This window comes from Bombina bombina, chromosome 7 (genome assembly GCF_027579735.1).
Source record: "Bombina bombina isolate aBomBom1 chromosome 7, aBomBom1.pri, whole genome shotgun sequence".
Lineage (NCBI taxonomy): Eukaryota > Metazoa > Chordata > Amphibia > Anura > Bombinatoridae > Bombina > Bombina bombina.
Genome location: NC_069505.1, coordinates 597961467 through 597984485, shown reverse-complemented (window position 1 = coordinate 597984485; position 23019 = coordinate 597961467). Strand labels below are relative to the sequence as shown.

The 23019-nt window shown below is 41.4% G+C and overlaps 1 protein-coding gene across 1 annotated transcript; it reads right to left on the bottom strand.

Moving 5' to 3' along the window:
• Positions 1-15680: 15680 nt before the first annotated feature.
• Positions 15681-16622, bottom strand: LOC128636650 (olfactory receptor 1009-like). The gene has a single exon (XM_053689643.1). It carries the CDS (start codon positions 16620-16622, stop codon positions 15681-15683), a length of 942 nt encoding a protein of 313 aa, XP_053545618.1.
• Positions 16623-23019: the final 6397 nt, after the last annotated feature.

Here is a 23019-nt window from a genome sequence, read left to right as displayed (position 1 = left end):
CTCCCTCTTTTTGCGCTCTCTCCCCCTCTTTTGCGCTCTCTCCTCCCTCTTTTGCACTCTCTCCCCCTCTCTTTTGTGCTCTCTCCCCCTCTCTTTTGCACTCTTTCCCCTCTCTTTTGCTCTCTCTCCCCCCCCTTTTGCTCTCTCTCTCCCCCCTCTTTTGCGCTCTCCCCCCCCTCTTTTGCGCTCTCTCCCCCTCTTTTGCTCTCTTTCCCCCCTCTTTTGCACTCTCTCCCCCTTCTTTTGTGCTCTCCCCCCTCTCTTTTGCTCTCTCTCCCCTCTCTTTTGCTCTCTCTCCCCCATCTCTTTAGCGCTCTCTCCCCCCTCTCTTTTGCTCTCTCTCCCTTGCCTCTCTTTTGCTCTCTCTCTCTCCCCTCTTTTGCTCTTTCTCCCCCTCTTTTGCTCTCTCTCTCCCCTCTTTTGCTCTTTCTCCCCCTCTTTTGCTCTATCTATCCCCCTCTTTTGCTCTCTCTCTCTCCCCTCTTTTGCTCTCTCTCTCTCCCCTCTTTTGCTCTTTCTCCACCTCTATTGCTCTCTCCCCCCTCTTTTGCTCTCTCTCTCCCCTATTTTGCGCTTTCCCTCCCTCTTCTGCTCTCTCTCCCCCCTCTTTTGAGCTCTCTCCCTCCTCTCTTTTGCGCTCTCTCCCCCTCTCTTTTGCGCTGTGTCTCCCCCCTCTTTTGTGCTCTCTCCCCCCTCTCTTTTGCTCTCTCTCCCCATCTCTTTTGCACTCTCTCCCCTCTCTTTTGCTCTCTCCCCCCCTTTTGCTCTCTATCCTCCCTCTTTTGCGCTCTTTCCCCCCTCTTTTGCGCTCTCTCCCCCCTCTTTTGCGCTCTCTCTCCCCCTCTCTTTTGCGCTCTCTCCCCTCTCTTTTGTGCTCTTTCCCCTTTCTTTTGCTCTCTCTCCCCCCTCTTTTGCTCTCTCTCTCCCCCCTCTTTTGCGCTCTCCCCCCCTCTTTTGCGCTCTCTCCCCCTCTTTTGCGCTCTTTCCCTCTCTCTTTTGCTCTCTCTCCCCCCTCTTTTGCTCTCTTTCCCCCCTCTTTTGCACTCTCTCCCCACCTTTTATGTTCTCCCACCCTCTCTTTTGCTCTCTCTCTCCCCCCTCTTTTGCTCTCTCTCCCCCCTCTCTTTAGCACTCTCTCCCCCCTCTCTTTTGCACTCTCTCCCCCTTCCCTTTTGCTCTCTCTCCCCCTTCTCTCTCCCCCTTCTCTTTTGCACTCTCTCTCCCCCCTCTCTTTTGAGCTCTCTCTCCCCCTCTTTTGTGCTCTCGCTCCCCCTCTTTTGTGCTCTCTCTCCCCCTCTTCTGCTCTCTCTCTCCCCTCTCTCTTTTGCTGTCTCTCTTCCTCTGTTTTGCTCTCTCTCTTCCCCCCTCTTTTTGCTCTCTCTCCCCCTCTCTTTTGCTCTCTCTCTTTTGCTCTCTCTATGCCCCTCTTTTGCTATCTCCCCCTCTCTTTTGCTGTCTTTCCCCCCTCTCTTTATCCCCCCTCTTCTGCTCTCTCTATCCCCCTCTTTAGGCTCTCTATCTCTCACGGTGCATCCATCCCCGCTCACGCCCCACCCGGCCATGCCCACCCGTCCACGCCACGCCAGTCCACATCATGCCTGGCCCCACCCGCGTCACGCCCGATACCAGCCACATCACACCCGGCCCCGTACACGTCACGCCCGTCCGTTCACGCCCACTCCAGGCCAGATGCCAGGTGAGGTAGGCCAAGTGTGTTTGTCCTCACGCGCAGTCTCTACTGCGCATGACATCTTCGTACAAACACACTTGGCCTTTTATTATATAGGATATATATATATATATATGTATATATACATATATATATATATATATATATATATATATATATATATGTATATATATATATATATATATATACTGTATATATATTAACACATGCATATTTATATTTATATATATACATATATATATATATATATATATATATATATATATATATATATATATATATATATATATATATATATACACATGCATATACTGTACATGAATAACATAGTCCCCATAGACGTCTATGTAAAGGAACTTTTCAGTACTGTTTTTTTTCTAACACCACACACTAGGATTGCCACCTCGACCATGATTTCCTGGGCACTTATGAGTAGGGAGGTACATGAATAGTGCTGTCCTGGGTCACTATTTGTGTGCTGTCCAGGGGTGCAATTCATGTTCCCCTCTGCACACCCTGCAGCATGTGTAACTCATAAGTGTCCAGGAAAACTGAGATGGTGACCCTACCACACACCCTCTCACTTTTAAGAAGACAACTCAAGCTTTTGATCTGGGCCCATTTTGGTATATTTAATGCCCCATTTCACTGCCAAATGCGATCAAATAAAAAAATATAGTTAACTTTTTCACAAACTTTGGGTTTCTCACTGAAATTATTTACAAACAGCTTGTGCAATCATGGCACAAATGGTTGTAAAAGCATCTCTGGGATCCCGTTTGTTCAGAAATAGCAGACACATATGGCTTTGCCATTGCTTTTTGGTAATTAGAAGGCCGCTAATTGCAGCTGGGCACCACACTTTTATTATTCCCAGCAGTGAAGGGGTTAATTAGGTAGGGTTAATTTTGGCTTTAGTGTAAAAATGACCATCCCATCTGACACTTCCCAACCCCTGATCCCTCCCAAACAGCTCTTTTCCCTCCCCCCATCCCCCCACTGGTCACCCCATCTTAGGTACTGGCAGACAGTCTGCCTGTATGAAAATGTAAGGCATTTTTTTCTAAATAAAATATTTATACATATTTTTATATTTTATGCAGTGCAGGATCCCCCTTACCCCCAACCTCCCTGATCCCCCCCCCCAAACAGCCCTCCAAACCTCTCCCCTCTACCTATTATCCACCATCTTAGGTACTGGCAGCTGTCTGCCAGTACCTGTAAAATTATTATTATTATTTTTTTAATTTAAATTGTTTTACCCATTTTAGCCACATCCGCCCCCGCGATTGTTTTTCAGGGCCCTCCACATCCATACATCCCATTTTCTGTAGTGTAGCTGCCCCATCGCTCCCTGTCCATTTTTTTTTCCTGTAGCATAGGGCCCTCCCTCCTCTTCCCTCCCCCCTCTGCTGCTGAGCTGCCCACCTGCCCTCTGCCTGCAACAGCAGAAGATCGTTACAGACTGTGACACACACAGTGTAACCGTCTGTAACGATCAGGCATTATTATAATTTATTTGTAAAGCGCTGCCAAATTCCGTAGCGCTGTGTACAATGATAGGGGTATACAATGACAAAGATTTGTGATAAAATACAAAACATAACAAGACTAAACAAATCTAGCACAGGAGGAAGAGGGCCCTGCTCCGGAGAGCTCACAGTCTATAGGTTAAGGGTGCAGAGACATAAGGTTGGGGTAGCTTGTTACATCGGTTGTATTTACAGCAGTGAGTCAGGCAGTTCATGTATATGTATTAGTTTGGTTCGGATGAGGGATGGAGGAGAGATGGTAAGCCTCTCTGAATAGGTGGGTTTTCAAGGAGCGTCTGAAGCTATACAAGGTTGGAGACAGTCTTATGGAGCAGGGTAGAGAGTTCCAGAGGACAGGAGCAGCACGTGCAAAGTCTTGGAGGCGGGAGTGGGACATAGAGGTAACAGGAGTGTAGAGACGTAGGTCAGAGGTTGATCAAAGAGGACAGGATGGAGAATATTTCACGATGAGAGAGGAAATATAGTTGGGAGTTAGACTGTTGAGTGCTTTGTAAGTTAGGGTTAATACTTTAAATTGTATTCTGGAGTATATGGGGAGCCAGTGTAGAGACTGGCAGAGCGGAGCAACTGATGTAGATCAGCAACTTAGGTGGATGAGTCTAGCAGTAGCATTCATAATAGACTGGAGGGAGGAGAGGCGGTGTTTTGGAAGGCCATTTAGGAGTAGATTGCAATAATCAATGCATGGCAAAATGAGGGAATGAATAAGTATTTTGTAGTTTTTTGAGTAAGGAAGGGACGAATTCTAGAAATGTTGCGTAGGTGTGAACGACAGGATTTGGTAAGCGCTTGTATATGTGAGTTGAATGTGAGTTCTGAGTCTAGTGTGACCCAAAGACAGCTGACCTGGGGTGAGGTGTTGAGAATAGTCTCCAACCATCAGAGAAATGTCAGGTGTTGGATGTCTCGAAGAGGGGGGGTAAGAAGCAGTTCAGTTTTGGACAGATTGAGTTGGAGGTAGTGTGAAGACATCCAAGAGGAAATTGCAGAGAGGCAGTCAGAAATCTGGTTGAGTAAAGAGGGAAAGATATCGGGAGAGGAAAGATAGATTTGGGTATTATCAGCATACAAGTGGTACTGGAATCCAAAGGAGGCTATATGTTTTCCAAGGCAGGATGTATAGAGAAAGAAAAGCAAGGGGCTCAAGACAGAGCCTTGCGGTACTCCAACTGAGAGAGGCATAGGATTACAAGATATGTTGTTGAAGGAAACTGAAAATGAGTTGTTTGACATATATGATGCAAACCAGGAGAGGGCTGTGTCTCGGATGCCAAATGAATTTAGTATTTTTAGGAGGAGAGGAGGGTCAACTGTGTCAAAAGCTGCGGACAGGTCAAGAAGAATTAGTAAGGAGTAGTGGCCTTTTGCTTTAGCTGATAACAGGGCATTTGTTACTTTAGCAAGAGTGGTTTTTGTTGAGTGTTTAGGGCGGAAACCAGATTGTAGTGGATCAAGTAAGGAGTTAGTTGTGAGAAATTGAGTTAGCCGATTATAGACTAGTCGTTCCAATAATTTTGAAGCAAAGGGAAGTAAGGAGACCGGTCGATAGTTAGAAAGCGAGGAGGGGTCAAGCAAGGGCTTTTTTAGGATTGGTATGATTGACGCATGTTTGAATGTGTCAGGAAATGGGCCAGCGGTGAGAGATTGGGTAAAGAGATGAGTTAGGGTATGGGTTAGTGAAGCAGAGAGAGAGGGAATAAGTCATTAAGGAATAGGGTCAAGTGGGCAGGTTGTGAGATGAGCCAAGAATAGGAGTGCAGAGACTTCTTCCTCTGTTACAGGAGGGAAGTAGCATAGATTTTTGTTAATAGAAGGGGTGGGTAGGATTGCTGGGATTGAGGGTGCAGATCTCTTTTCTAATGGTATCAATTTTATTTTTGAAGTGATCAGCAATAATTTGAGCAGTGAGGTTGGTAGTGGGCGGCGGGGGGGGGGGAAGGCAGACGTAGAAGGGAGTTAAAGGTTGAGAACAGCTTTCTGGGGTTGGATGCGTGAGATGACACAAGGGAGGAGAAATAGACTTGTTTGGCCAGGCTGAGCACAGAGTTGTAGGACTTAAGGGGGAATTTATAATGCTGGAAATCAGCACAGGTGCGTGATTTCCTCCACTGCCGTTCAGCAGCCCGTGAGCATCACTGAATATATCTGGTCTGTTTAGTGTGCCACGGTTACGTCGTGTGATTGATGTACGTCGAAGAGTGGAGGGTGCAGTTTTGTCAAGTGTTAATTTTAGTGCCGAATTATACTGTAGAGTCACAAGCTTTGGACAAGAGAGGGATGAAATGTCAGAGAGCAGAGGATTCAGTTGAGTGGAGAAGTCTGTGAGATCCAAGTAATTTAAGTTCCTGTAAGGTAGCAGTTTTTTGGGGGCTTGCAAAGATGTGGCAGGTAGAGTAAGAGAGAAAGTTAGTAGATGGTGGCCAGAGAGAGGAAAGGGGAGGTTAGGGAGTTGGAAACACCACAGAGATTTGTGAAGACCAGGTCTATGGAGTTGCCTTCACAGTGTGTTGGAGATGTTGTCCATTGGGACAGGCATAAAGAGGTGGTAAGGGATAGAAGTTTAGAGGCAGCTGGCATGTTAGGATTATCAAGGGGTATGTTGAAGTCCCCTAAGATGAGAGAAGGGATATTACATGAGAGAAAAATGTGGAAGCCAGGCTTTAAAGTGGTCCAGAAATTGTGATGCTGGGCCAGGGGGCCGATAGATAACTGCAACACAAAGAGCTATAGGGGAGAAGAGGCGGATGGTGTGAACTTCAAAAGATGAGAAGGAAAGGGGGGTGAAGGAATGCCGTGAAAGGTACTGTGTGTAGACAAGATAATTCCTACTCCTCCTCCTTGTTTGTCTCCAAGCCTGGGAGTGTCACTGAAATGCAGGCCACCATAGGACAGAGAGGCTACAGCAGTTGTGTTAGAGGAGGAAAGCCAAGTTTCAGTGAGGGCTAACAGGTTAATTGAACATGAAATAAATAGGTTGTGAAAAGATGTAAGCTTGTTGCATACTGAGCATGCATTCCAAAGGGCACACAAGAATTGGGGTGTACTAATAGAGGTGCAGTTAATGAGGTTTTGAAGATTATGTGGGCAAGGTGTATGAGGTGTCATTTGGGGTAGTGATCTGAGGGAAGCAGAGGGTGGACCTGGGTTAGGCGAGACATCCCCAGCTGCAAGAAGAAGAAAGGTGGTGAGTGAAAGGAGCTGAGAATGTGTCTTATGTGAGTGTTTAAGTTTAGGACCATGGAGTTCATGTGTGTTGTAGAGAGGAGAAGGTAGAAGAGAAGGAGAAATATGAATGTTCTGATTGATGTTTGTGAATGGAAGAGCTGTGACTTTAATGAGAAAGGAGGAAAAGGTTAATAAAGATATTAGAAAGTGAAGCATGTTTGCATTTAATTTTTGAAATGTGAAAGTACTTATCTCTGTTGTTCACTCCTTTGTCTAACTCTGTTGTTATAACTCTCTCTACACTTATAAACTTGCACACTTAGAGAACTACACACATGCAGTGCTGCACTGATCTAACAAGCTAAACTTGATTGTAACAAGCTGGGGATATTCAATTTAAAGGTAAAAACAGTCACATGCTTCTAATTAGCAAAGGTCAGGCATCTGCCCTCATATGAAGCCGGAGCAACAATAGCGCTCCAGTTCCAAATGTGGCAGATGCCTGGAGCTTCAGGAACTCCAGCTCTCGGCTTCCTGAAGCTCAGACGTATATATACGTGAAGTACCGCACACCGTATATATACAGTATGTCCGTATGGGTGAAGGGGTTGAAGGGACACTCAAGTCAAAATGAAAGATTCATGATTCAGACAGAGCAGCAATTTTAAAAAACTTTCCAATTTACTTCCATTAACAAAATGTGCACAGTCTTTTTATATTTACACTTTCTGAGTCACCAGCTCCTACTGAGCATGTGCAAGAATTCACAGAATAAACGTATATGCATTTGTGATTGGCTGATGGCTGTCACATGATATAGAGGAACTGGAAATAGACATAACTTTGAAATTTGTCAGAAAAAATCTACTACTCATATGAAGTTCAGACTAAGTGCTATTATTCTGTCTTTATCATGTATTTGTTGTTTATGCAAATCTACTGTATTTACTAGTCCATTAATTTATTTGTATGTATAAATATTCACTGTTGTACACAGTTTTTCATGTCTGGAGAAGGATCTCATTCCCCCGAAACATCAAAATAAAGTTCTGCATTTTGCAAAAGACCAGTGAGTGCTGCCTCCCCCTCATATACTACAGTGTGTGGGGTCTGGACAACTATTGGAGTATATATATATATATTTGCATACAAAGAGAGAAGCGCTCTACCAGGAATGAACAACAGCTCAGTGGCTTGTTCTACGGCGATTTACCACCCGGAGGCAGCCTCTTTTAGACCAGTGTGCTTTTCACAGAAGAAAACTTTCCTGAAGTATATCAGTCTGATGACCCTGGGGAAGTCTCCCTATGGGTGATGGGGGAAACCAGACGTGGACTCCTTGCCCAGTGTGCTTAGAGGAATGTGGCTGCACCTCACTGACGAGGCCCATAGGAGGCCGAAACGATCGTCTGGGGTTGTCATGTTCCTTGTTCAGAGGAGAATTGCCTGGTATTTCGGGGCTGGACTGACCTTACTTGGCGGGATCAGACTGATATACTTCAGGAAAGTTTTCTTCTGTGAAAAGCACACTGGTCTAAAAGAGGCTGCTTCCGGGTGGTAAATCGCCATAGAACAAGCCACTGAGCTGTTGTTCGTTCCTGGTAGAGCGCTTCTTTCTTTGTATGCAAATTATTATGACCCTGGGGAAGTCTCCCTATGGGTGATGGGGGAAACCAGACGTGGACTCCTTGCCCAGTGTGCTTAGAGGAATGTGGCTGCACCTCACTGACGAGGCCCATAGGAGGCCGAAACGATCGTCTGGGGTTGTCATGTTCCTTGTTCAGAGGAGAATTGCCTGGTATTTCGGGGCTGGACTGACCTTACTTGGCGGGATCAGACTGATATACTTCAGGAAAGTTTTCTTCTGTGAAAAGCACACTGGTCTAAAAGAGGCTGCTTCCGGGTGGTAAATCGCCATAGAACAAGCCACTGAGCTGTTGTTCGTTCCTGGTAGAGCGCTTCTCTCTTTGTATGCAAATTATTATGACCCTGGGGAAGTCTCCCTATGGGTGATGGGGGAAACCAGACGTGGACTCCTTGCCCAGTGTACTTAGAGGAATGTGGCTGCACCTCACTGACGAGGCCCATAGGAGGCCGAAACGATCATCTGGGGTTGTCATGTTCCTTGTTCAGAGGAGAATTGCCTGGTATTTCGGGGCTGGACTGACCTTACTTGGCGGGATCAGACTGATATACTTCAGGAAAGTTTTCTTCTGTGAAAAGCACACTGGTCTAAAAGAGGCTGCTTCCGGGTGGTAAATCGCCATAGAATAAGCCACTGAGCTGTTGTTCGTTCCTGGTAGAGCGCTTCTCTCTTTGAATGCAAATTATTATGACCCTGGGGAAGTCTCCCTATGGGTGATGGGGGAAACCAGACGTGGACTCCTTGCCCAGTGTGCTTAGAGGAATGTGGCTGCACCTCACTGACGAGGCCCATAGGAGGCCGAAACGATCGTCTGGGGTTGTCATGTTCCTTGTTCAGAGGAGAATTGCCTGGTATTTCGGGGCTGGACTGACCTTACTTGGCGGGATCAGACTGATATACTTCAGGAAAGTTTTCTTCTGTGAAAAGCACACTGGTCTAAAAGAGGCTGCTTCCGGGTGGTAAATCGCCATAGAACAAGCCACTGAGCTGTTGTTCGTTCCTGGTAGAGCGCTTCTCTCTTTGTATGCAAATTATTATAACCCTGGGGAAGTCTCCCTATGGGTGATGGGGGAAACCAGACGTGGACTCCTTGCCCAGTGTGCTTAGAGGAATGTGGCTGCACCTCACTGACGAGGCCCATAGGAGGCCGAAACGATCATCTGGGGTTGTCATGTTCCTTGTTCAGAGGAGAATTGCCTGGTATTTCGGGGCTGGACTGACCTTACTTGGCGGGATCAGACTGATATACTTCAGGAAAGTTTTCTTCTGTGAAAAGCACACTGGTCTAAAAGAGGCTGCTTCCGGGTGGTAAATCGCCATAGAACAAGCCACTGAGCTGTTGTTCGTTCCTGGTAGAGCGCTTCTCTCTTTGTATGCAAATTATTATGACCCTGGGGAAGTCTCCCTATGGGTGATGGGGGAAACCAGACGTGGACTCCTTGCCCAGTGTGCTTAGAGGAATGTGGCTGCACCTCACTGACGAGGCCCATAGGAGGCCGAAACGATCATCTGGGGTTGTCATGTTCCTTGTTCAGAGGAGAATTGCCTGGTATTTCGGGGCTGGACTAACCTTACTTGGCGGGATCAGACTGATATACTTCAGGAAAGTTTTCTTCTGTGAAAAGCACACTGGTCTAAAAGAGGCTGCTTCCGGGTGGTAAATCGCCATAGAACAAGCCACTGAGCTGTTGTTCGTTCCTGGTAGAGCGCTTCTCTCTTTGTATGCAAAATATATATATATATATATATATATATATATAGATAGATATATGGCCCTAGTTTATATGAAAATAACACTTGTTAAAATTTAGGAGGGGAAAAACACACTGGTTTATTCTAATTTTAATACAGTTTTTTCACATGGGGGTCTCTAACACTTAGAACAGGTCATCAAAAAGGTCTAATGACCCCTGGGTCCCTCCTTTTAAAGCTCTGAATCCTCTCTTTAAAATAAAGCCCCTATATAAGTTTTAATAACCAGGAGATGACTCTGGTATTAGTGATCATCTGGTGTGACTAAATTAATTAGCACAGAGACTCATGGGAGCCCCTATGTGGAGATCAAAGTTACAGAAATATACTAAAAGGCCCTTATTTATATGAGAATAACGCAGGGCCAACTCAAGATATTGTGCTGCCTGGGTCCAAGAATGAAATGACGCCCCCTCTGTAGTAACATTACTGATTAGCATATCAACCTTCTAGCCTGTCCACTGACCTTAAAAAGCCTGTCTGCCTACCTGCATGCAACCAATGCTTATGGACAACTGTGCAACAATTGGAAGGTAGTTGGGGAAGAGATGCCCTTGTCCCATGTTGACCGGTTCTGTGTATTTGTGCATTATTAGGTTATGCTGCTGGAAGCCTGCAACTTCCCTCGCATGTGGTCTGGGTCTGAAAGTGACTGACTCAGTCACTGAAGTGCTGCCCCATGTCAAATGCTGCCTGGGTCCATTGAACACACTTAGACCCAAGGTTGAGCCAGCCCTGGCATAATGGCTTCTTCCTTTTAACTATAGAGTTTAGGGGGGAAAAAACATGCACTCTATTTTTTTCACAGAATTTATTGCAGTTCTCACATGTCATGGTATATTTATAAAATAATATTAAAGTTGTAATCTATTGGGTCTGCTGAAACCCCCACAAGATATAATATGTGGGATTCTCACAAAAAATGGTCTGCAGTGGGGATTAAAAATATGACCAGCATGTAAAAACTCCAAAACAGCTCAACACAGGGGTGGAAATGGCTCAGCAGTTAAAGTGTTAAAAGCTGGATTTCTTAATAAATACTGTGAGACATATATGGTTACAGTGCTTTGAGGTTGGTAGTGCATAAAACTACTTTCTGATAAACCAAATTATATTTACAAATGAGTCCTGGTTGGCAACATTTATGTTCTTGTTAGGATACCAGCAACCAGGAACACTCTCCCAAACTACTGGCTGCTTTTCCGTGTCAGATGAAGGGCTTGTAGATAATGGTATTGATTCATGTTGTAAACTAGTAGGCTGACAAGTAATAAGGCAAAGTCAGGCAATCCGAGTCAGATGCCAGTACGGTTACAGGAGGGAGAACCAAATTGGCACCAAATCAGCAGGCATAAAGGGTAATGCCAAAAAAATATCCAAAGTTAGTAGTAAAATATCAGGCAGAATACCCAACAAGTGCACCCAGAGATAGACTCCATATAAGGGCACTGGGAGAATGTACACTGCCCTTTAAATAGGGAAATCAATGGAAAATGTGTCAAATGAGAATGAGGGGAGCGAAAACTAATGAGGCTGTGGCTTGGAGACTGAAAATTAATGAGACTGAGTTTTGGAGGGTGAAAACTAATGAAACTGAGGCTTGGAGAGTGGAAAACTAATGAGACTGAGGTTTGGAGAGTGAAAAACTAATGAGACTGTGGCTTGGAGAGTGAAAAACTAATGAGACTGAGGCTTGGAGGGTAAAAAACTAATGAGACTCAGGCTTGGAGAGTGAAAAACTAATGAGACTGAGTCTTGCAGAGTGAAAAGCTAATGAGACTGAGGCTTGGAGGGTAAAAAACTAATGAGACTGAGGCTTGGAGGGTAAAAAACTAATGAGACTCAGGCTTGGAGAGTGAAAAACTAATGAGACTGAGGCTTGGAGGGTAAAAAACTAATGAGACTCAGGCTTGGAGAGTGAAAAACTAATGAGACTGAGGCTTGGAGAGTGAAAAACTAATGAGACTGAGGCTGAAAACTAATGAGATTAAGGCTTGGAGAGTGAAAAACTAATGAGACTGCGGTTTGAAGGGTGAAAAACTAAGGAGACTGAAGCTTAGTGGGTGAAATTTATTGAGACTGAGGCTTGGAGGGTGAAAAACTAATGAGACTGAGGCTTGGAGAGTAAAAACCTAATGAGACTGAGGCTTGGAGAGTAAAACACTAATGAGACTGAGGCTTGGAGAGTGAAACACTAATGAGACTGAGGCTTGGAGAGTGAAAAACTAATGAGAATGAGGCTTAGTGGGTAAAAATTAATGAGACTGAGGCTTGGAGGGTTAAACCCTAATGAAATTGATGCTTGGAGAGTAAAAACCTAATGAGACTGAGGGGTGGAAAACTAATAAGACTGAGGCTTGGAGGGTAAAAAACTAATGAGACTGAGGCTTGGAGAGTGAAAAACTAATGAGACTGAGACTTTGAGGGTGAAAAACTAATGAGACTGAGGTTTGGAGAGTGAAAAACTTAGTGGGTAAAAATTAATGAGACTGAGGCTTAGAGGGTTAAATCCTAATGAAATTGAGGCTTGGAGAGTGAAAACCTAATGAGACTGAGGCTTGTAGGGTGAAAGCTAATGAGACTGAGGCCTGGCGGGTGAAAAAATAATGAGATTGATGCTTGAAGGGTGAAAAACTAATGAGATTGAGGCTTAGAGAGTGAAAAACTAATGAGACTGAGGATTGCAGGGTGAAAAACTAATGAGACTGAGGCTTGGAGAGTGAAAAGCTAATGAGACTGAGGCTTGGAGAGTGAAAAACTAATGAGACTGAGGCTTGGAGGGTGAAAACTAATGAGATTAAGGCATGGAGAGTGAAAAACTAATGAGACTGTGGCTTGGAGGGTGAAAAACTAAGGAGACTGAGCCTGAGGCTTAGAGAGTGAAACATTAATGAGACTGAGGCTTAGTGGTTGACATTTATTGAGACTGAGGCTTGGAGGGTGAAAAACTAATGAGATTAAGGCTTGGAGAGTGAAAAACTAATGAGACTGAGGCTTGGAGAGTGAAACACTAATGAGACCGAGGCTTGGAGAGTGAAACACTAATGAGACTGAGGCTTGGAGAGTGAAAAACTAATGAGACTGAGGCTTAGTGGGTAAAAATTAATGAGACTGAGGCTTAGAGGGTTAAATACTAATGAAATTGAGGCTTGGAGAGTGAAAACCTAATGAGACTGAGGCTTGTAGGGTGAAAACTAATGAGACTGAGGCCTGGCGGGTGAAAAACTAATGAGATTGATGCTTGGAGGGTGAAAAACTAATGAGATTGAGGCTTAGAGAGTGAAAAACTAATGAGACTGAGGCTTGCAGGGTGAAAAACTAATGAGACCGAGGCTTGGAGAGTGAGAAACTAATGAGACCGAGGCTTGGAGGGTGAAAAACTGAGACTGAGACTTTGAGGGTGAAAAACTAATGAGACTGAGGCTTGGAGACTGAAAAACTAATGAGACTGAGACTTGGAGAGGGAAAAACTAATGAGACTGAGGCTTTTTTTTTTTTGAAAGAAAAAACTTTATTTGTATTATAATATACATACACATTATTAATTTCACATCAAGCATGGGTATACACACAGTCTAGTGTTCCATTGCATCAGTGGATATAACAATGAAAAGCTCCTACTGTTTCATCGTCCATCTCACAAAGACCTCACGGTCAAAGTCGGTATAAAACCATACCTAATCACAATACAAATACCTTAAATAAAAGTAATGTCAGCTCTTCACTAAATCAAAAACAAAAAGAAAAGCAATTGCACAACTTTATAGACTGTAAACATTCTTATATCTTATATAATATCTACACTGTGATATTAAGTTCAATATGATATTAATTTCAATATTTGCCCATGGTGGTTTAATAGCCCATGTCTCATTAAAATTTTCACATTTTGGATCAAAAGTAAAAATAAAAATAAAAATATCTCACCCTCTTTATCCCTTTTGCAATAAATGTAGGATATTAGGTACAAAAAGAGAAACTCTTAGTCCTTTTCTTTAATCTAAGGTGTTAGCAAATTTGTATTGTTCCCAAAGGAAAACAACCTCATAATATATGTTTAATTTCTTAGTGGAGAAGTAAAAATATCTCTCCATTTTAATTATGAAGTCCACTTGATTCACCCAATTTACAATATTTGGAATTTGTTGGGATTTCCATAATCTTGGAATTAGCCTCTTAGCTGCATTAATCATAATCTCTACTAAACTACGTCTTAATTTACAGGGGATACTAGATAAGTCATTGACGAGTGCTAAATACGGAGAAAACTCTAACATAAGGCCCGTCGCCTTACCCATTTCTTTATAAACATCTCTCCAAAATGATCGTAATTGAATACAGTCCCACCAGATATGAAACATAGTACCTTCTTGTCCGCATCCCCTCCAACACTTATTGCTTGCATTTCTAAACATATATTTTAGTCTATTAGGGGTTAGATACCACCTCAGCAATACCTTCATATTAGTTTCCATGCAAGAAGATGTGTGTGAGGATTTTGCCATGAAGTAGGACCAGCGTTTCCATTGCTGGGAGGAAACCTGTGTATTCATGTCTCTTTCCCACCTTTGCACATAAGCGGGTCTAGGTGGTAAGTGTGTGTCTCTGACATATTTGTAGACAGTGGAGACTATACCTGGCATTACCAACCTGTATGGTACCTAAGCATAATGATTCAAAAGCAGTAGGACTTCATAAAAAAATCTATCTTGTTTTTATGTGTGTATATGTAATGTCTACTACCAGTTCAAAAGTAAATAGAAGAATACAAGAACCTCATTGATGGTTCTGTGGTGGTGCTGGGGGGATGCTATGCACCTCCAAACACATGTGTAGCACGCCCGTTGAGCTGCAAAGGGCTCCATGTATTATATTCACCACCTTTGTTAGCCCCTCAATTATCCTCCCCAAATATTAAGTTCTAGAACCGCCACTGATTAACCCTGTGCAAGCCAGGATGCTAGCACTTTGATGAGTTTTGGAGGCAGTTAGGGCCTATGTACACCTTAAACCTTCTCTTGATTAAAGCAGAAGGTAGTGGTATGGAAATATAAATCAATCCCATTTAATATTTGAGGAGCCTTACAAGTTGAAAGTAAACTGTTTTTCCTTGCGCGCTAACCCAACACGCTTAAAAATTCCAAACTTACAATATCAGGCTCGTGATAACCTATTCCCCCATAGAAGTCAATAGAGCAAAAAAAGTGGAAAAAAACATCCTACTCGCACGCAAACACGATCGCATATTCTCAAGTGCGCTAACCCAACATGAAAATATTAATATTTCACATTCCGATGTCTACACAAAGCAGAACATGTTATATTTATTCATAAATACATATTTCTACATATATATGGTGGTATTTTAGTACAATATATATCTATACATATATATATATACATATATATATATATATATATATATACATACATACATACATACATACACACACATATTTAGATATGTATATGTATGTGTCTCTATGTTAAAGTCCTTTACCTGCCTTTTTTTTCCTTACACCTGAGACCTCATATCTTTAAACCCTTAAAACTTTTTTTGTGCAATATTTTTTTTAAAAATAATTTTCATTAGATGGTGTTATTATGAGTGTAACTTCAATTGCACTTAAGTGAGCGCTTTTACTTTCAACTAGTAATACGAACGAAAAACTCAACACTCCAAAAACACCCACGATAAACCCCTTTTTGCTGTGGCACGCCATTCGTAAACCTTAGTACGAAATTTGGATGGATTTAACATCTTTGTATTGTTCTCCTATGTACCCATTAAACATAGAATACTGAACAAATATATTATGAAGTTCAGATCAACAGCATAAATAATTTCTGTAATACAAAAACAATTATGGAACATTTAAGTAACCATCAAATGCATTCTTAGTCTACGTATTAAAGCTGATTTCACATCTTTGTTTTTTAAGCTGTAAATTAAAGGATTTAACATTGGAACAGCAACTGTGTTAAAGAGAGAGAAAAGTTTATTGGAATCTATAGTTTCTACAGACACCGGCCTCAGATATTGGCAACCAAGAGTTGAATAAAGAAGGCCAACCACAGTCAGGTGTGAGGAACACGTGTAGAAGGCTTTACGTCTTCCTTCTCTGGATCTTATCCTCAGTATGGTGATTATAATGAAAACATAAGAGATGAAGGTAAAAATAAATGGAGTCATTCCTCCAAAGACAACACCGTCAAGTTGTAAATAAAGTGCTAATAAAGAGGTGTCACTACAAGTGATCATCATTAGTGGCACAATGTCACAGAAGAAATGGTTGACCATCTTGGATGTATAACAATTAAAGCCAGATATAGCCCATAGGATTGGTGTGATTTCTATAAAACCCAACGTCCAGCAGCTAAAAGCAAGAAGAACACATAGTCTATAGTTCATGACCATGTGATAACGCAAGGGGTTACATATAGCTACGTATCGATCATAGCTCATGGCCGTCAATATTAACAGCTCGTTGTTCGTCAGAGATGTAAACATATACAGCTGTATCATGCAGGCGGTCGGAGATACACTGTTGTCCCCTGTTATGAAAATGAGAAGGGTTTTGTGAAGAGTGACAGTGGCAGAAAATACATCCATGATGGACAAGTTAACCAGGAAGAAATACATTGGGTTGTGTAGTTTAGAATCTGAGCAAACAAGTAGAAGAATGGTCATGTTACCACCAAATATGATGAGATACATGAGCAGAACCAGGACAAAAATTAGAGTTTGTATTTCTGGTATATCTGAAATTCCTTCAATAATAAAAAATACCACCATAGTGTAATTTTCAGCACTCATATTCATGACTTTGTTCTGTGAGCTGAAATGGACAGATGAGATCATTAGTTATTTGTCAACAAGCTTTATTTGTTTCAATGCTAGGGTACAAATTAAACAATGAGCAGTGGGTTTAGACGTTTATTCACATATATACTACATGACATCACATTTTGATGTTTTGCACATAGAAGAAACCCTTCTTCATAGAATAGTATCAGCTATGTTTGATTCTATAAAACATACATATGATAACCTTGTAGAACAGTGTTATGGATACCATAATAATACAGAAATAGAAACTAAGTGAAAAACAAATGGTAAAAAAGGCAGAATAAGGATCATTAGGCAAGAACAACAATTAAAAAAACAGGATACACCTTTAATAGTACATTAAAAAATACAGACACACAAAACAAATTATTATCATAGGGTTTGATAACAATCTTCTGATCATGTTTATCGGCTGTATGGCTCCTGATAAACTTTTTTTGTAGTCTGTATTTAAAATAAGTATATCAGATGGAGATCGGAAAAATGACCCCTATCATGCATGGACAGCACTGATATTGTCTATCACAATCTATTCAATCTCAACTTATTCACCACAAAATGGACACATTAAGTTGAACAGCCAAAATAAATGCTCACCACCCACATATTGATCACATATAGGCCAATGATCTGCGTGTGCTCGGACCAGAAAAACAAGATGGCGCAGCCCATGACAACAGTGACAGCTTATGCTGATAGTTTTGCTCCAGATAATTGATAATTAAACATTGCTACAAGATATTGACAATTGTGAAATTAATATAGATATCAAAACCAATGTATACCTATCAGAAAATTACATTAAAAGGTTATATGAATAAAAAAATATACACCACTCTATCCAATTGCAAAAAAACCCAAACAAACAGACACATTGGGGTAGATTTACTAACTGTCGGGCGGACATGATCCCCTGTAGAGGATCATGTCCGCCCGACATCGCTAAATGAAGACAGCATACGCTATCGGCATTTAACATTGCACAAGCATTTCAAGTAAAATGCTTGTGCAATGCCACCCCTGCACATTCTCGGCCAATCGGCCGCTAGCAGGGGGTGTCAAACATCCCAATCGTATCTGATCGGGATGATTGCTGTCCTCCACCTCAGAGATGGCGGACAAGTTACGGAGCAGCAGTCTTAAGACTACTGCTTCTTAACTTACATTTCCGGTGAGCCAGAATGTTCGCACGGAATAAGCAGCACCCGCTGCTTCATAAATATGAACCTTTGACTCAATTAACCACCTTAACCTACTACATAAGAAACTCACTTATAGGAGCCATGTTGCCTTTTGGCCCTGTAAACAATGTTTCTGATTGGCTATAAAGGCAATAGGGATGTGATTTAAGGTAAAAGAGCGCCATTGTAGATTTGCACATTTGCTTTGCTTGGTGTATTGGTTCAGGTGCTTGTTGATCAACGGCCATTATTGATAATTCAGGGAGTTCTTGTGGGAAAATGCCTTATGTTTACTAGGCCGGCATTGTCTTTGGAAACACTGTATGTGCTTTACACCTTCTGTGATTCTATGAAAGAGTGTATCAATGGGAATGCCACTTTTACGTGCAAAATTATGCATCTAGGAAAGAAAAATCCACTAGGATTGACTCACTAGAAACAAGACCTGGGAATTATTTTTTCAGTGGATTTGAAGTTTGGTAAACAATGTAGTATAGCAGTGCGTAAGGCCAGTAGAATGCTTGGTAGAGGTATTGCTGCAGAAATAGTGAGGTTATAATGCCACTTTACAGATCATTAGTTAAGCCTCAACTTGAGTATTGTGTAAAGTTCTGTAAGTCATATCTCCAAAAGGATATAACCAAACTTGAATCTGTTAGAAGGAGGACTACTTAATGGAATGATGTCTAACAAATAAAACTTACCAGAAATGGTTCAATGACCTAAATATGAATAGATTAGCGGAGATAAGGGAAATAGGTGATATTAATTTTAACTATATTAAGAGGCTTAATAAAGATGAGGCTGTAAGTATGAGCAACACGATAGCAAGAGAGTTATGTAAATTTGCTAAATAATGGGACTTGGAAAACTTTTTAAAATTGCTTTTAACTCATAAAAGTAGAATTGTCCCTTTAATTATCTTACATAATTTAATACAATCAGTAAAAACGGAAATGCTACTTGTTAATTCTTCATGTAGGTAACTTATACAGGCATTGGGGGAAAAAGTAATATTCAAATTTCATAGGAATCTTTCTTACTACTTTTGTCTAATTATTGTATGAACCATTTACTACATCTCTTTGCTCTTTATCCTTCAACCATATTTACAGAAATCGCAAGAACATCTTAATGTACAAATGTATGTGGCACTGTACTAAATGCCTTTCTGAAATTCAAATAGACCAGATTGTCTTTATAGAAGTTCCTACAAATGTCTCTATAGAAATATATTAGTTTGAAGTAATTTATTTGTAGTAAAATCGTGTTGACTAAGAGCCAGATTACAAGTGGAGCGCTAAAAATCACTTTCGTGAAAGCGATATTTACACTTCACTGAGTAATACCAGCGCACTCTAATTGCTGGAAAGCATTGCACTCACTAGAACGTGCCTCCTTATGCTCCAATATAAGCCTCGTTCTCATGCCGTGAGACACGACATGAGAACTAGCGCAGCGAAGGGGGTAAATTGTGCAGCGATGGCAGCAAATTGTAAATATAGACATATTAACACATACAGTAAATATATATATATAAGCATATACATATAGTTTTACAGGGAACACACAGTTCCCATAGACCACAATGTAAAGGCTCTTTTCAGTGCCGTTTTTCCCAACACCCCACAGTCGCCAACTTTTGCCCCCAAAATACTGCCGAGTGCAGTTTTTTTTTAAATGCTACTTTAAAAAAAAAAGAAAAGGAAAAAGAAAACAAACACTTAAGTTTGGGGGCATTTGTGGGACATTTATAAAAATAACCAGAGATCTGATCTTTTATAAGCATACTAGTCCTAAAGCCTGTTCACACGGGCCATTTTTTGCAGTACAGTGGTCCCACCCCTTGCTCTCTCTCCCTCCCCCTCTCTTTTGCTCTCTCTCTCCAGCCTCTCTTTTGCTCTCTCTCCCCCCCTCTTTTCTGCTCTATCCCCCTCTCTTTGGCTCTCTCTATCCCCCCTCTCTTTTGCTCTCTCTCCCCTCTCTTTTGCTCCCTGTCTCCCCCCTCTCTTTTGCTTTCTCTAACCCCTCTCTTTTGCTCTCTCCACCCTCTCATCTACGCTCTCTCTCTCCCCCTCTCTTTTGCTCTCTCTCCCCCCTCTCTTTTGCGCTCTCTCCCCCTCTCTTTTGCACTCTCTCCCCCCCTCTCTTTTGCGCTCTCTCTCCCCTCTCTCTTTTGCGCTCTCTCTCTTCACCCTCATTTTTGCGCTCTCTCTCTCCCCCTATCTTTTGCGCTCTCTCTCTCTTCCCCCTCTCTTTTGCGCTCTCTCTCCCCCCTCTCTTTTGCTCTGTCTCTATCTCCATCCCTCTCTTTTGCTCTGTCTCTCTCCCCATCCCTCTCTTTTGCTCTTTCTCCCCCTCTCTTTTACACTCTCTCTCCCACCTCTCTTTTGCGCTCTCTCTGTCCCCCTCTCCTTTGCACTCTCTCTGTCCCCCTCTCTTTTGCGCTCTCTCTCCCCCTCTCTTTTGCGCTCTCTCTCCCCCCTCTCTTTTGCTCTGTCTCTCTCCCCATCCCTCTCTTTTGCTCTGTCTCTCTCCCCATCCCTCTCTTTTGCTCTTTCTCCCCCTCTCTTTTACGCTCTCTCTCCCACCTCTCTTTTGCGCTCTCTCTGTCCCCCTCTCTTTTGCGCTCTCTCTCCCCACTATCTTTTGCACTCTCTCCCACCTCTCTTTTTCTCTCTCTCTCCATCCCTCTCTTTTGCTCTCTCTCCCCCTCTCTTTTGCTCTCTCTCTTTCCCCCTCTATTTTTCTCTCCCCCCCTCTCTTTTGCTCTCTCTCTCTTCCCTCTATGTTGCTCATTCCCATCTCTTTTGCTCTTTCCACTCTATTTTGATCTCTCCCCCTCTCTTTCTATCTCTCTCCCCTCTATCCCTCTCACGCGCGCTACCGCGCCCAACCACGCCCCTGTCATGCCGCTCACGCCCGTCCACGCCCACTGTCGCCTGCACTGGCTGTTCAGGTAGGGACTCTAAGGCCAGGTGTGTGTGTCCTCGCGTGCATTCTCTACTGCGCATGACAGCTTCGGACAAACATACTTGGCCTTTTATTGAATAGGATAAATATTACTGTCTGATTACAGTACTGTACTGTCTGTCTGAGGGTGTTGTGTATAAACATGATATAAAACTACCTTTAGGTTACATGTATAAGCTGTATTATATAACATATAAATATTACCTGTCTGATTACAGTACTGTACTGTCTGTCTGAGGGTGCTGTGTATAAACATGCTATAAAACTACCTTTAGGTTACATGTATAAGCTGTATTATATAACATATAAATATTACCTGTCTGATTACAGTACTGTCTGTCTGAGGGTGCTGTGTATAAACATGATATAAAACTACCTTTAGGTTACATGTATAAGCTGTATTACATAACATATAAATATTACTGTCTGATTACTGTACTGTCTGTCTGAGGGTGCTGTGTATAAACATGATATAAAATTACCTTTAGGTTACATGTATAAGCTGTATTATATAACATATAAATACTACCTATCTGATTACAGTACTGTCTGTCTGAGGGTGCTGTGTATAAACATGATATAAAACTACCTTTAGGTTACATGTATAAGCTGTATTATATAACATATAAATATTACCTGTCTGATTACTGTACTGTCTGTCTGAGGGTGCTGTGTATAAACATGATATAAAACTACCTTTAGGTTACATGTATAAGCTGTATTATATAACATATAAATATTACCTGTCTGATTACAGTACTGTCTGTCTGAGGGTGCTGTGTATAAACATGATATAAAACTACCTTTAGGTTACATGTATAAGCTGTATTATATAACATATAAATATTACCTGTCTGATTACAGTACTGTCAGTCTGAGAGTGCTGTGTATAAACATGATATAAAACTACCTTTATGTTACATGTATAAGCTGTATTGTATAACATATAAATATTACCTGTCTGATTACAGTACTGTCTGTCTGAGAGTGCTGTGTATAAACATGATATAAAACTACCTTTAGGTTACATGTATAAGCGGTATTATATAACATATAAATATTACCTGTCTGATTACAGTACTGTCTGTCTGTCTGAGGGTGCTGTGTATAAACATGATATAAAACTACCTTTAGGTTACATGTATAAGCTGTACTATATAACATATAAATATTACCTGTCTGATTACAGTACTGTCAGTCTGAGAGTGCTGTGTATAAACATGATATAAAACTACCTTTAGGTTACATGTATAAGCTGTATTATATAACATATAAATATTACCTGTCTGATTACAGTACTGTCTGTCTGAGGGTGCTGTGTATAAACATGATATAAAACTACCTTTAGGTTACATGTATAAGCTTTATTATATAACATATAAATATTACCTGTCTGATTACTGTACTGTCTGTCTGAGGGTGCTGTGTATAAACATGATATAAAACTACCTTTAGGTTACATGTATAAGCTGTATTATATAACATATAAATATTACCTGTCTGATTACAGTACTGTCTGTCTGTGGGTGCTGTGTATAAACATGATATAAAACTACCTTTAGGTTACATCTATAAGCTGTATTATATAACATATAAATATCACCTGTCTGATTACTGTACTGTCTGAGGGTGCTGTGTATAAACATGATATAAAACTACCTTTAGGTTACATGTATAAGCTGTATTATATAACATATAAATATTACTGTCTGATTACAGTACTGTCTGTCTGACTGAGGGTGCTGTGTATAAACATGATATAAAACTACCTTTAGGTTACATGTATAAGCTGTATTATATAACATATAAATATTAACTGTCTGATTACTGTACTGTCTGTCTGAGTGTGCTGTGTATAAACATGATATAAACTACCTTTAGGTTACATGTATAAGCTGTATTTTATAACATATAAATATTACCTGTCTGATTACTGTACTGTCTGTCTGAGGGTGCTGTGTATAAACATGATATAAAACTACCTTTAGGTTACATGTATAAGCTGTATTATATAACATATAAATATTACCTGTCTGATTACTGTACTGTCTGTCTGAGGGTGCTGTGTATAAACATGATATAAAACTACCTTTAGGTTACATGTATAAGCTGTATTATATAACATATAAATATTACCTGTCTGATTACAGTACTGTCTGTCTGAGGGTGCTGTGTATAAACATGATATAAAACTACCTTTAGGTTACATG